At 42.9% G+C, this 14,111-nt stretch overlaps 1 protein-coding gene across 1 annotated transcript in view; it reads right to left on the reverse strand.

Moving 5' to 3' along the window:
• The window catches only part of TAF4B (TATA-box binding protein associated factor 4b), a 56,575-nt gene that overhangs the window by 11,995 nt on the left and 30,469 nt on the right, over positions 1-14,111 (reverse strand). The window contains exons 12-13 of the mRNA XM_056854052.1: positions 11,159-11,215; positions 183-302 (exon numbers count right to left, since the gene is read on the reverse strand). Coding sequence (XP_056710030.1) covers positions 183-302; positions 11,159-11,215 — 177 coding nt within the window. The remainder of the gene's footprint in view (positions 1-182; positions 303-11,158; positions 11,216-14,111) is intronic.

The raw sequence follows: 14,111 nt of genomic DNA on the forward strand, positions 1-14,111 counted from the left end.
TCACTCCCCCTGTATTTAGCTGCTAGAGCTAAAACAGGCGGTCTTGCACAAATTACAGAGAGTTCTCCATCTGTAAAGCTGACAAACCCATTCAGCTGTATTAAACATTCTGTAACATCTTTTACAAAGCAAAAATAATAATAATGATCCACTAAAAGATCCAGAAACAAACCACCACGTACCTCAACTCCAGATGTAGGACTAGATGAATCCAATGGTCTCTTTTTTCTTGGCCCAATGGCTGCCAGAGCTGCAAGATTAGCCTCCCTTTGCTGCATTTGTGCCAGTTCTAATTGCTGCATCTGATTTTAGAGGGGGGAAAAGAGGAATGTATGAATTAAAGTTAGATGACAGTGCCTTGAAAGCTTCATCTGGATTCAAGCCATCTGCCCCTGGCCTGCCTTTTACACAAAGTCAGCATATTTAAAAAAAAGAACCATTTAGAATTTATCACACTCAAACCTGACAGATTAGTTCACATGTTATGGTTCACTGCAATGTGGACTTAGTGGCGTTACGTCTACAACAAAATGTTTCATTACCGTTTAAGACCATGTGTTGGATCCCAGGGTCTGTTGCTGTTAACATGAAGTGCTTCCATTAGCAAAACTGAGCTTTCTTGCCTCCCCTCTCCTGCTGTAGCCATGAGTGCACCAAAATACTCCTTTTGAGGGATGATCCCCTCCCCCCGGGAGAGTTAATAGCATAAGGAGCAAACTTGATCTGCAATGAAAGGAGCAAACCATCAAAAAGTTACTCTCTCCTTCTAGTGGCAGAAACTGACCTTGGATCCAACACAATAAATTCAAATCCTGGCTCTGATTTGTTTCAGGTTACAATAAGTAACCATAAGTACTTGTGTGTGTTAAGTGCCGTCCTGTCACTTCCGACTCATGGCGACCCTATGAGTCAATGTCCTCCAAACATCCTATTCTTAACAGCCTTGCTCAGATCTTGCAAACTGAGGGCCATGGCTTGCTTTATAGTCAATCCATCTCTTGTTGGGTCTTCCTCTTTTCCTGCTGCCTTCTACTTTTCCTATCATGATTGTCTTTTCCAGTTACCCTTGTCTTTTCGTCATGTGACCAACAGTTTATTCATTTTAGCTTCTAGGGTCAGTTCAGGCTTGATTTGATCTATAACCCACTGATTTGTTGTTTTTCAGCAGTCCACGATATCCGTAACACTCTTCTCCAACACCACATTTCAAAGGAATCTACTTTCTTCCTGTCAGCCTTCCTCATTGTCCAACTTTCACACCCGTACATAGTAACAGGGAATATGATGACATGAATTAACTTGATCTTGGTTTCCAGTGACACATCCTTACACTTAAGAATCTTTTCTAGCTCCATCATGGCTGCCCTTCCCAGTCTCAATCTCCTTCTGATTTCTTGGCTGCACTCTCCCTTTTGGTTGATGATGGAGCCAATGAATGGAAAGTCTTGAACAATTTCCAGCATAAGCACTTGCCACTTCTAAAATAAAATGGAGGGGAGGAGAATTATGCATGCCGCTTTGGGTCCCCATTGGGGAGAAAAGCAGAGTATAAATGAAGAAAGCAAATAAAGAATTCTAGGTCCATTGAGCTCATTACATATTATTGTTATGACCATTGGCTCATTGTGAGACTGAATCTCAAAGCCACACATGCGCACATATCATGTGAGAATGAACCAATTCCACTATTACCCTGGAAGTGACATCAGGAGTCCTGATATGTTAGAACTGTCATGGCTTGTTCACACATGCAGGTAATCACTACCAGTCATTAAATGATAATCATGCATGTATAACCCAGCCCTTCATTAACTGGCTTGAGGGTTGACGTATTTCACAACTGCTTACAGGATGGGAAAGCTGCTTCTCTCTCAACCAGAAAGCAAAAACTTCTGAAACTTAGATGGGGGTGTCAGCATTACTATATATTTGTACTGAAAGGAGATCAGAAGCCAGCCAAGAAAGCATTTCAAGCCTATTTTCCCCTTTTTCGATTTTCCCCATCTGCTCCAAGTACAAAGATTTTTTAAAAAAACCTGCGTAAAGATCAAATTGCTATGAAAACGTCTCAGAAATTGTAAAATGGTCTTTGTTGCTGCTGGCCTTTTTAATAATAATATATAGGTTTTAAAAGTCTGGTCTTGAAGCAGTCAGGAGTTTCCAGGTGACACAATAACCATTTTAGTTAATCTGACCTGAAGCACAAATAAAGTGAGGTACATTTTTAAAGCCCTTCCCAATAGAGAAACGGCATTTGCAGCATAGCTGTAATCACATGAAGCAATTTTTAAGAAGCGAAGTCTACGCTGTTCTCTACTCAGTTCTAAGACTGACTTTTCCATACTACAGAGATTGGATTTTTTTACTTTTATAAAGTTTTCATATGCCAGACTTGAGTATAATTAGGAAACCCTAGTCTTTATATGGCAAGAGTACTACCATCTTGTTGGTTACAATCGGACAAGTATGACCCCTGGCAAGAGCAGGGGTCACCCTCTTGGGTGATGGGAATCCATTCCTGAAGGAGAGGGGCTGCACAAGGAGGCAGGGGAGAGCGTAAACCAGGAGAGCCAAACCTGGGGGCGAGAGTATGTCTAGGCACCCTGACTTGGGGTCAAGGCTGGTTAGTCTTTCTGGCTGCGGTCCAGATAAAAGGCATACCCTTGAGACTGAAGAAGTAGAGTTGGTTTTTATATGCTGACTTTCTCTACCACTTAAGGAAGAATCAAACTAGCTTACAAACACCTTCCCTTCCCCACTACAGACACCCTGTGAGGTAGGTGGGGCTGAGAGAGTGTGACTTGCCCAAGGTTACCCAGCTGGTTTCATGTGTAGGAGTGGGGAAACAAATCCAGTTCCCCAGATTAGCGTCCGCCACTCATGTGGAGGAGTGGGGAATCAAACCCGGTTCTCCAGATCAGACTCCACTGCTTCAAACCACGGCTCTTAACCACTACACCACGCTTGCCCTCTCTGAAGAGAGGATGGAGTTGAGGGCCAGAAGGCTGGACCCTAATTAACAGGGACGGGTCCAGTTCTTGGGCTGCGACCTTAAAGCCATGGTGTGCAGCAGCTGGGGGAAGCCAGAAGCAAAAGAGGAGCCAGGATTGGTGATGAGAGTGAGAACCTGAGAGAGTGGAGTTAACTGCCTAAGGGCAGGAGGCATTTGGTCGCCTGTAACAAGGGTCCCCAATGGCAATAAAGGAGCTGAGTTGCAGCTGCTGCATCAGAGTGATCCTTTCGGGCACATGGAGCCCCGTCTGCTACCTAGCCTCCTTTGGCCATCAGCCCTACAGGAGCTGTGCCTGACCTCACCCAGCCTGCCCCACTCACAACACGTTTGCAACATCTAATGCTACAGACAGCAGTACGTGGTTGCTTATGCTATCCTGTTGCATTGTCCAATCCATTGCTTATGCTATCCCGTTGCTGTGTCATCTTGAACATGGAACATGCCTTGCTGAGGTAAAAAGGAAAGTGAAGAGACAATTGGTGCAAGGGAAATAATTTTTTCATTATTTTTGTGACCCCAATGTATTTCACATAGGTTTCTTCAGGGAGATCTTTTTCTACTTTGGTGTCCCGTGCAAGCAACAAAGCAAATGTGAAAAAGGTGAAAAGGAAGTGAAGGTAAAAAGGAAGCATTGATTTGCCTCATGTGCAAGGGAGTGTTATCCTGCAGAAAGGTCAGTGAAGGGATAGAACAGCCGAGTGTCACTTTGCGAAGATGCTATGTTTGAGTGTAGTTTTCCATGTGTAGCCTGAAGACTTTGCCAGCATGCTATGCAAGCGCTTAATGAAGCGCTTAATGAAACAGCTATTTAACGCTGCCTGGTAAATAGCACTACAGGTGACTATATTCAGTGAAACGGTAAAGTTCTATGATTCTACATTTTCTTCTAGTACTAAAGTCCAGCAATTGCAAGCGGTTAACTTTAAACCAACTGGCTATTGGTCATGGTACACTTAGCATGTTTTCAGAAAACGGATAATTAACCTGAATATGAAGTTCTAAGACTGTACTACCCCAAAACCAAGTCGAGACAATGCCTTTCAACACCACTCTTGTAAAAAAAAAAAAACCCTATAAAAAACTACCACAACACAGCAGAAAGAACATGTCATATTTGCATCCTGCCTTTCCCCCAAGGAACTCAAGGTGGCAGAAATATCCTCACAACTATCCAGTGAGGTGGGTTAAATAGAATTAGTAGCCCAAGGTTTCTATCCATGGTTGAGTTGAGATTAACCTACATTTCTCCCACAAACAATCCTCTCTTTAAAAAAAAAGGCATCTCCTGTTTACTGAAGTTCTAGAAACCTAGACCATGCTACTTATTTTCTGTAAATCTGGGTTGGCTCTGAACAGCATACAACCAGATCAATGACAGTGCAGAGAATTATTCATTGTGTCATTCAAACGTGACATGCCTGCACAGCACTACAATGAAAGAAAACACACTGCTTTGTTATCTTCCATGGAAATATGGGATGGAGGCTACTGTGACCGTTTCAGCAAGATCTAAATGACCTGCTCAAGACCATTTCAATTTCATTCTTGCATTATGCCCCTGCTTCCACCAACCTAACCCTTCAGCGACAGCCATAATACTGATAGCCTGGATTTGCACTGCCATTTCCTGCCCAGATCATCAGTGTTACTGAACACCTTTGAAGTCCGCAGAGATCCTAGCATGTCCGATCTAATTTTTACACCAATATTTTCTTGTTGTGCCTAATGTCCACTAGACCTGTAACCGAACAGTCTTGTTACCACATGAGCACATGAAGCTGTCTTATACTGAATTAGGCCCTTGGTCCATCAAAGTCAGTATTGTCTACTCAGACCGGCAGCGGCTCTCCGGGGTCTCAGGCAGAGGTCTTTCATATCACCTACATGCCTAGTTCCTTTAACTGGAGATTGAACCTGGGACCTTCTCCATGCCAAGCAGATGCTCTGCCACTGTGCCACAGTCCCTCCCCAACCAAAAGCTTTTTTAAAATCTTAAGATACAGAATGAAACTTAAAAAGCAATATTATATATATACACACACACACACACATTCATACACACACGCAGAAATTTCATAGTGCTATAAATCTCTTGAAGCCACAATTCAAAGATAGCAATGTTAGTGATGCTACAACATTTGAGTGGATTAGTTAGCAAGCAACACACTTTGGACTTTGTTGGAAGAGTACTTCCAACTTTTGCACAGTAGTGTCTCTTTAAGCATTTGTTTTGCAAGTGTAATCCTGGACTCTGCCAGGCACATTGCTCTTAAAATAAATTGGCAAGGCCTTTCATATGAAATGGCCTGAGTTTGCTTCTCACCTATCCATATTTCTACCATCCTTGAGCATCACTTCAGCCATGCTCATAGTGAGATACCTTCCTTCACATTCTATACTGCTATTGCTTTTCTCGTTACTCTGCTTATCTGCAAGAATCATCGCAATGCCTCAATGCAAGCAGCAACGACCTGAACCAGCTTAGCTGGATAGCAACAACATCTCCTATGTAATAATGTAGTAAGTATGTTTAGAAAGACTTGGTTATTTTCTTGCCAGTGTGCATTAAGAATTCTGTAACTTGTATTTTAATCAAATTTGAACTTTTATTCTTTAATAAACCTTTTACATGGTTTGAGTTAATTGGCCTGACTCGGTTATGGTACAACCAGGCTGGAGCTCAGGTGAGAGTGGCCAGTCTTGACAGACTGGGAGAGGTTTTCCGACTCTCTGGTATGGCAACAATGGAAAGTTAGTTTAGGGGCTCTCACACTGAGGGTGGTTCTTCTCATCAATAGCATTTTCACGTTTGCCTATTATAGCAAACACTTTGCTCCTTTACTGAGGAACCTTTAGGCTAGCTTCTATAACTTGAGGCCACAGAGTCACAAACCAAGCATCAGACTACTTATTTAATCCCAGCACAAGATTATGAACAGCATCAACTGCAAAACAGATCCTTGGGAGAAACAACTGTCATTTCCCTCCACTGCAGTAACTGTCCATTTACTCCTGTCATCTGCCTTTCATTTTTAAAGCCAGTTATCAGTCCACGACAGTACCTGTCTTCATAACACATGATTACTAAATTTAGTTAGGAGCTTTGGGTGAGAAAACCAATGTTTGTATATACATTATGGCTGCAATGTGGTACCATCTATATTTTTGATTGCTGGTGCAAGGCTATCTGAGAGGATTGGCTAACCTTAAAATAACCATAACCAAAGTCCAATAAATACAAATTTTTATTTTACAAAAGAAGAGAATTATGGTGTTAACTGGCCACAACTTAATTTCTTAACTCTATAAACAGCTGTAAGGATAGGCGCAGCATCCGAGGCAGGATCCAGAGCATCTGCCGACCCCAATGAGGACTGATGTTGTATCTATTCCAGCGGTCCCGCTGGAATAGCTGGGTATGGCAGTAACTGGATATACCTGGGTGTGAGCCATTTGATAAAATCTCCGCCACCCTAGGGAGAGACCACCCTGGCTGCCCCAGAACTGGCCTGCCTTATCACCATGTCTCTCCCCTAAATCCCTTATGGGGATTCCCACAACAGAGGAAAGGGGTTTGCAGACCGCTTTCCTCCTAAAATAGATCCTGCCTGATGTGCACTCCACATAAGTTGTGACAATAAACCATACATAATACAACTATATTAACATCCATGCCTAACTTAGGGAGGGAGGGAGGGCCAAAAACTGGCAAAGAACTGAAGCCTGCTCTGTCGGGCTCCTCTTTTTATTTTGCATAGATGGACCGGGGAGGGGACTCCCCCCCCCACTCCGTTCTATTCCCCCCTTTTTTAATGGTTGTAACTGCCATCCCCATCCCCTTTGCCCGGGGGGAGAGAGCTGATTGGCCGCCAGGCAGCAGCCCACCAAGCCCCCTGTCCGGCACAGAACTGCCACCCTCTAGCCTGGCCCTAGCAAACCTGGCTCCAGGTGATCCTGGAACCAAGGACTTCTCAAAGAATTTTAATAAGTTGGTGAAACAGGACTTTCTTCATAGAAGCCAACAAAGCAAGTTTGGTATTTAGCAGCTCTACCTACATTACTGAGATGGAAGTTAGGTTGACAGGCCTAATTTTCCAGATTGCCTCCTGGACACCTTTTTCAGAAACTGCTATTACATTAGTTCAACTGCATATTAGTTCAACTGATCAACTGCATGTTTGTTAAATGTTCAGAAACTTTACATAGTTCTTCAAAGACTCTATGATAATATTACCATATGTCAATTACCTCTACAACTTGATCCTTGGTCACCTTGGTTTGACGTACCTTTCACAACATCTGAGAAAATAATAGTTTGGACACGGATCTCTCCCCCCCCCCATCTTCTATCACTGCAAAGAATTCAAAATCTCTATAACCCTCCTAATTTTCAATATACCTTTCACAATTACCTAAAATAGTCTACCAAACCATTGTCCGGTTCTCTGGCTTTTATGGTTCCCCTGACACTGGTATTTAAATAAGCTGTTATCCTCTTGCATGCTTGAGAACCAGCATGGTGTAGTGGTTAAGAGCAGCGGACTCTAATCTGGTGAACTAGGTATGTTGCCCCACTCCCACACATGAAGCCTGGTGGGTGACCTTGGGCTAGTCACAGTTCTCTCAGAACTCTCTCAGCCCCACCAATCTTACAAGGTGTCTATTGTGGGGAGGGGAAGGGAAGGTGAGACTCCACTTTGAGACTCCTTAAAGGTACAGAAAAGTGGGATATAAAAACAAACTCTTCTTCTTCCTCACAACCTTCAAAATAATTATTTGAGCTTCTAATGCAGTGTTTTTAAGCTTTGTTAAAGGATGTGACAACTGCCGAGCCTTCTTTCCAAACCTTCTTTTATCTAATCCACTACTTTGTCAGAAGTTCCCTCTTGAAATCCAGGATGATTGTATTGGACTTTTAAGCAAATTTTCATCTGGATATATGCTGAAGTTGCTGGTATTATGGTCTGTGCTCCCAAGTGTTTTGCCAACATTTACATCTCTAACTAGATCCTGAGCAACACCCAACATTAAAAGAGCTACTTCCCCTTTTACGTTTCATATATGTTAAAACAGTAGGGATGTGGGTTTGGATATATCTGGTCTGAATATATACCCCCAAAATACCTTATTAGTATTTTTCAGATATACTAGGGATCTGGGCTGCTATTCAGGAATCTCTGCGATACCAGTATCCCAATCCCAAATATTTGGGAGTATCTGGGAATATTCAGGGCCAGTGTTTTAAAGTGCCAAACTTGATTTTTTTGGCAGGTTTTCTGGGCAATAGGAAGAAGGCAGCTCTCACAGGCAAATGAGAACAAATGTTAGTGGGCACTTGCCAGGTTGTCTTGCTGGGATTCTCTGGTTTGACAATGGTTCTGTTGCGCTTGCACTGCAAGATTGGCTTGAGTTCTGCTTGGCTTTTGTGGTTTGATGTTACTTCTGTTGGGCTGGAGGATAGAGTCCCTTCCCTGACTTCAGTTGGTTTGGCTTGGATTCTCTGGTTTGACATAAGATCTGTTGGGTTTGCCACATTGGCCTATGGTTCTGCTGAGATACTCTAGTTTGATGTTGATTTTGTTGGCCTTGCTGAATCTGTGTGTACTGGGAGGCTTTTGGCGAGTAGTAGTGTGCTGTTGCATGTTTGGCTATTGTCTTCTTTGCCCTGGAGAAAGAATGGGATTTTCCCCATAGGAAACAAAGGAGGATGGCTGGGGGACTCTGTTTTGCGAGCCCATAAAATTTGACCTCTTGGTCCAATATGTTTGACAGAGGTTCTTCAGCCGACGGGGAGCAGCAGCTCCACTGCAATTTTGGTTTCATTTGCTTGAAAAAAAAATACTCAGCCCCTCTGGAAAGATTCCCCATAGGTAATACTGGACCTAAATAATTTCCAAATTCCAACACCCCCACCCAGAATCTGAACACTAAAGTGGTACCAGTGACCCAAATAATTTGGAATACCAATAATTATGCCCTCTCCAATATCCAGATCTTTAAAAAACTTTTTTTTTCTGCTGCACATCCCTATTCAGACAGTATTTTACCCAAGCAATGTGAGACTGTTTTAATAATTTATCACAACACTTTCTCTTTTAGCTGCATCCCCAGTTTCTTTTAGTACATCAACATCATAATGAGTGGAGGATGGTATATCCAAAGTACTATATTACAGAATGATACTGGGAGCTGTTGCTTGGTATGTGTAGTAAAACCATGCAGAGTAAAATGTTCAAGCATTTCCTCCATTAAACATACCAGGGCTTAATTTAGGGCCAAGGTGGGAAGGCAGCAGGGTTGTTTAAAGTACGGCATTTTCTGCATTGTATCCTGTGTATAGACATCATTGCAGCTATTCATATGCAAAATTTTCAGACCTTCAAACCTAGAAACTACCAGCTCTGACTTGAACATGCTCTGGGTAGAGAGAAACAGTTCTACCCCAAATTACTATTGCAAATGATTCTCCCTCCCAACACACACCTGAAATGCAATCGCTGATGCTACCTGGAAGGAGTTACTGCCCACAGCGGAAGCACTCTTTTCTTCTCTGCATCCACTGAAAAATACTACTTTCTTGTGCTGTCATTTCTTGTCTAGACTAATACAACCTTCTCCTCACTTGTATTCCACTGTACCGTTGGTCATGTTGGAATGGCTGATTTTTGTGCTATGCCACTCTAGTATTTAAAGGTCAAAGCAATTTTTTGACTAGAATATTCCAGTGTGGCCACCATGACTCTTGGGAAAAAAGAGTATAGATTTGTTGCAGCCAGAGGTAAAGAAACATTGATGGGCTGAAACTAAGTTGCACATGATGTCTATTCCCACAAGCTCAAAATCTGATGGAGAAAGCCAGTTGACTTCACTTCTGCTCTTCCCCGTTTTTGTGGGACTTCTTCCACTTCGGTTGAGTCTGACAAACTGATTTTGAAACCTTCCTTTTTTCTGGATTGCTATTTGTTTTGCCTCAGCTCCTACATTAATCCAAACAATAAGGGACTTTATAGCATTCATAAATAACCTGCTGCTGCTGCTATTGGCACCTAGAAGCCAACCGTGGCAATGTTAAGCAACAACAAATTTCATAGTTCAAGAGGCACAGTTAACAAAAAGGTTGCTCAGGAAAAAAAATCACTCATTTACCACAGAGATCCTTAAAAATGGCATGAAATCAGTCAAGTAACTATAGAAACCAATTTCTTCAGCTCTGTATCACACATCTCACACCTCAATTGTCTTTATTATTGTCTGCTGTCAGATCCTTAATCAGAAATGTGAACAGGCTTGATTTATTCAGCGGGGGAAAGAATCTGTAGGTCAAGTAAAAAAAAATTCTCACTCACACAGTCTTCAACCTTAGGTATTTTCATTTAATTCTGTTCCCACTAGCTCTGGGGGCAACTCCAGTGAGATCCAATATTAAGGCTCAATTAAAATAAGCTCCAATTAGTGGAGCTTTTTTCTCTCCGGCTAGAAAAGTCAGGAAATGGATATTGGGAAATGTAAAAAGTCAGCTACTGAGAGGAGGCTGCAGCAGACATAAATGAACTTATTTGTTGATTTCTGCAGTTGCTATGCAGAGGCCTCTGGGAGTAAAAGCTTAACCAGTCTAAGCTATAAACTAAAACCCCTGCAGCTAAACATGAACTGTGTGAAACAAGGGCTCCATTCCAGAACAGAAAACTGCTGGGCCCAGAAAATTAAAAGCCGGAGGCGTTTTCCATTTAAAACTAAATCCCAGTACCGCCTCCCAGCCAAAGAATTATAAGCAGTATCAGATTTACAAAACGAACAATTACCCTGGAAAAATGTAGCCTATTGTACGGGTCCCAGATGCTAAATCTCAAAGTGTCTTTCCCCCCACTCCTAATCCCACATTATATTCCTACCAAGCACGCTGCTATAGTTTAGGCCTGTCTAGAAACAGTTCTTTGTAAACTATGAAAATAAAACGTTAAGAGCTCATAATTCATTGACCTCATTTGAAGTGCTGCCCTTGCCTGTGGCGGTTCCTGTCCTTCCCCAAGGCCTCTGCAAATGGTATGCAACAGCAAAATAAAACCCTGACCTAATTGCCAGGAGAGGGCTGCCAACCTTCCCTTAAAAACACAAAGGCAAGCATGGTGACTTGAAAAGCCCTACCTCTTTTGCTTTCTGCTTCAATCGCAGCTGTTCTGGATCTTCTTTACTGGAACGGCTCTATCAAAAAAAAAAAGGGGGGGAAGAAAGTTAATACAAATTACTACAGCAGATACAACATATCCTTAAATATTTAATAAGCTACAATTTTCCCTTTCGACTGGAAAGTTTAGCTGTAGGGGCTTAGCGCCTCAGTCCAGACTGGCTCCCTGCAACACTCTCTTCACCAGGGATTGCTGCCTCCGTTCCAGCCCAGAGGAAACATAAACTAAAAATGATGCTAACATTGTCAGTCAGGTCCAGTCTAAGCGTGATGATGTTCATGTCAGCCAACAGACCGGGGGGTGGGTGGGTGTTTTCGGGAGAAAGATCCATTTTTTTTCCCGTTGAGTACAGCAGGCTTCCTTAAGTAACCAGTTTTAGCTCTCATTCTAGAATGCATGACGATTCTGAAATGTCATTTACAAAGGCTATGGTAACTGGCAACATTTTATACTGTAGCTCTAACTATCAGTGGTACCTCTCAACCAAAGCAAATGAAGAAAAAAATCCCTACGCAGTAGCTGAGCTATTATGGGTATGAGCTGGAAGTTTCCCATTCAAAAGTCAGTGCAGTCATGTTCTCACTGGGCACCCTTTAGCAAGCAGCTTTATCGGGCAACCATCTCTAATATTGCTATAAAATTGACTGATTTACAGGGTTATTTTAAAGGGCTGAAGACAGTGGTCCACCGCAGATAATGCCGGCTTCCTACAGACTCCCTTCTCCTTAGTTTCTTCAATAATAATTAACCATAGTTTACAGTACATATGCAACACCTTGGTTTGCAAACCACAGGGACATGGTTAGGGTTGGTGCATACGTTACTCAAAATGATGATTGTTGACAAGGGAAGGAGGGTGTGCATTCACTCCAGAGAAGGAACAAGCCCTAAAGTTAACTTGGCTTGGGAGGAGCAGAAGACTGTGGAAATGACTGGGAAAGCAAAGGCCTGGTGACAAAACGTGTGAAAGAAAGCTAAAAGGAAATGAAATTCAGTTGGCTGTTTGAGGAGAAGAAGGGGTATGAGCTTTGGGAAGTGAAGATCTATGGATTTTTAAAAAGCAATGATGCAGAGAGAACTATTCTTGCACAGTCTCTTTTGTGTGATGCTGACTTTGTTATTTTTCACTGTAGTAAGCTTTGCAAGCCTGAATTTACTCTTCTTTATGGTAAGCTGCCTTGAGTATTATGGAAAAGTTGAAGTAAGTCTGTGAGGGCCATTGTATTCCGCTCTGGCATCTAAAACCATAGTGTTCATGGCAGCTGTAAATTTGTGTCTGGAGTGCACCTTTTTAGATTCCAGGTGGAAGCTCCAATCATTTAATGCTGCACTATACAAAAAAAGCCCTGACCTAGCTAGCCCCAGGCTAGCTTGATCGTGTAAGATCTCAGAAGCTAAGCAGGGTTGGCCCTGACAAGTATTTGGATGGGAGACCTCCAAGGAAGTCCAGAGTCATGATGTGGAGGTAAGTGTTAAGTCCGCGTGGGAAGGATTCACGAGATCAGAGACGGGGTTCAACACCACAGCTTTATTTGATTTCAGCACAGAACTAACTTACACACTGAACGTGCCCTGTTTATATGCCCCCCTGGCCACCTACGGCCACTCCCCCCGATCCATGATAGGGGGGGAATACCCTCTCGGTGACCAATGGGGACATGCTGGCTTAGGGCCAATAGGATCCGTTTGCTTAGCCAATAGGGCGAGCAGGGTTTAGGATCCTTCGTGCGGAACTCAAGCTCCTAAATCTCCCCTTGCTTACTACCCTACTAAATACATACCCAACAGTAAGCAATGGCAAACCACCTCTCTTGCCTTGAAAACCCACCAGGGGTCGCCATATGTTACCTGTGACTTGAAGCAAAAAAAAAAAAAAAAACCTTGTGTGCAGAAATGCAGCGTCAGGGAAATGTCATTTAGTTTAAGAGAAGAGCTAAGACAGTATTCACCATCCAAAATCCCATGGAAGTCATAAATTTAAGCTCACATCTTAACTTACACACGATATAAGCAATAAAGCTGTTGCACCGCTTTGCGGATTGCGGTGGGAGGGCAAGATATCAATTGAAATAAACAGTTTCACACACTGTGCTTGCTTAAACTTTGCGCACCCCATTTGCCTTGGTTTTCCAGTCCCAATCTTTTTACTTCTGCACTGGCAATAATGTTACAGAAATGTTCATCATGAATTTTAAACGAATGATGGCGAATGCCCATTGAAAGGCCCGGGGTCAAGCAACACAAGCAATGTTCAGTACTGATAATAATTGCACCCTGTTGCCATTGTAAAACTCCCTTTTTTAAAAAATCCAACTGTATCCTTGGAACAATTGCCTTAAATTGTAAAGGTGCCAGTGGACAAGTATATGACTGTCTTAAACTCAATTAAGAACTGCTACAACCAACTTTATGGTTTCGAGGTACTCATCCCAACCTGTGGGAAAGGGACAAGTTTAGACCATGAGTGTTTGTCAGAGTTGAAATGTCCTCTAGCCCAGCAAAGTAGTACAGGGATGAGGGGTACACAACAATAAGAACAGCTGTCAGTTGGGCCAGGGCAGTCAGAACTGGAAAGATACATAAAGAGGGTTCTGTGTAAACGTAGATAAGAGGACATCCCATCCCTCTGCTCCTGTTTCCTTCCCTCTTGCTCATCCCCAATCTCCTATCACTTTTCTCCTCTTTCCCCCATCACTACTCTTCCCCTCCTCCTGGGCATCCCAAGCCTCTTACCAATGCCACTTTGGACTGAGGGTGTGTCACTGGACTGGAGATGCTTGGCCTCCAACTCACTGAATAAGCTGGACTGCAGCAGCAGCTTGGAAAAGAGAGCAGGCATGATGCACTTGCTGCTCCAACCCAAAGGTGGCAGGGAGGTCTTGCCATGGTCTAGGCTGAGAGTGTGACTGGCC

This window comes from Euleptes europaea, chromosome 8 (genome assembly GCF_029931775.1).
Source record: "Euleptes europaea isolate rEulEur1 chromosome 8, rEulEur1.hap1, whole genome shotgun sequence".
Classification (NCBI taxonomy): domain Eukaryota; kingdom Metazoa; phylum Chordata; class Lepidosauria; order Squamata; family Sphaerodactylidae; genus Euleptes; species Euleptes europaea.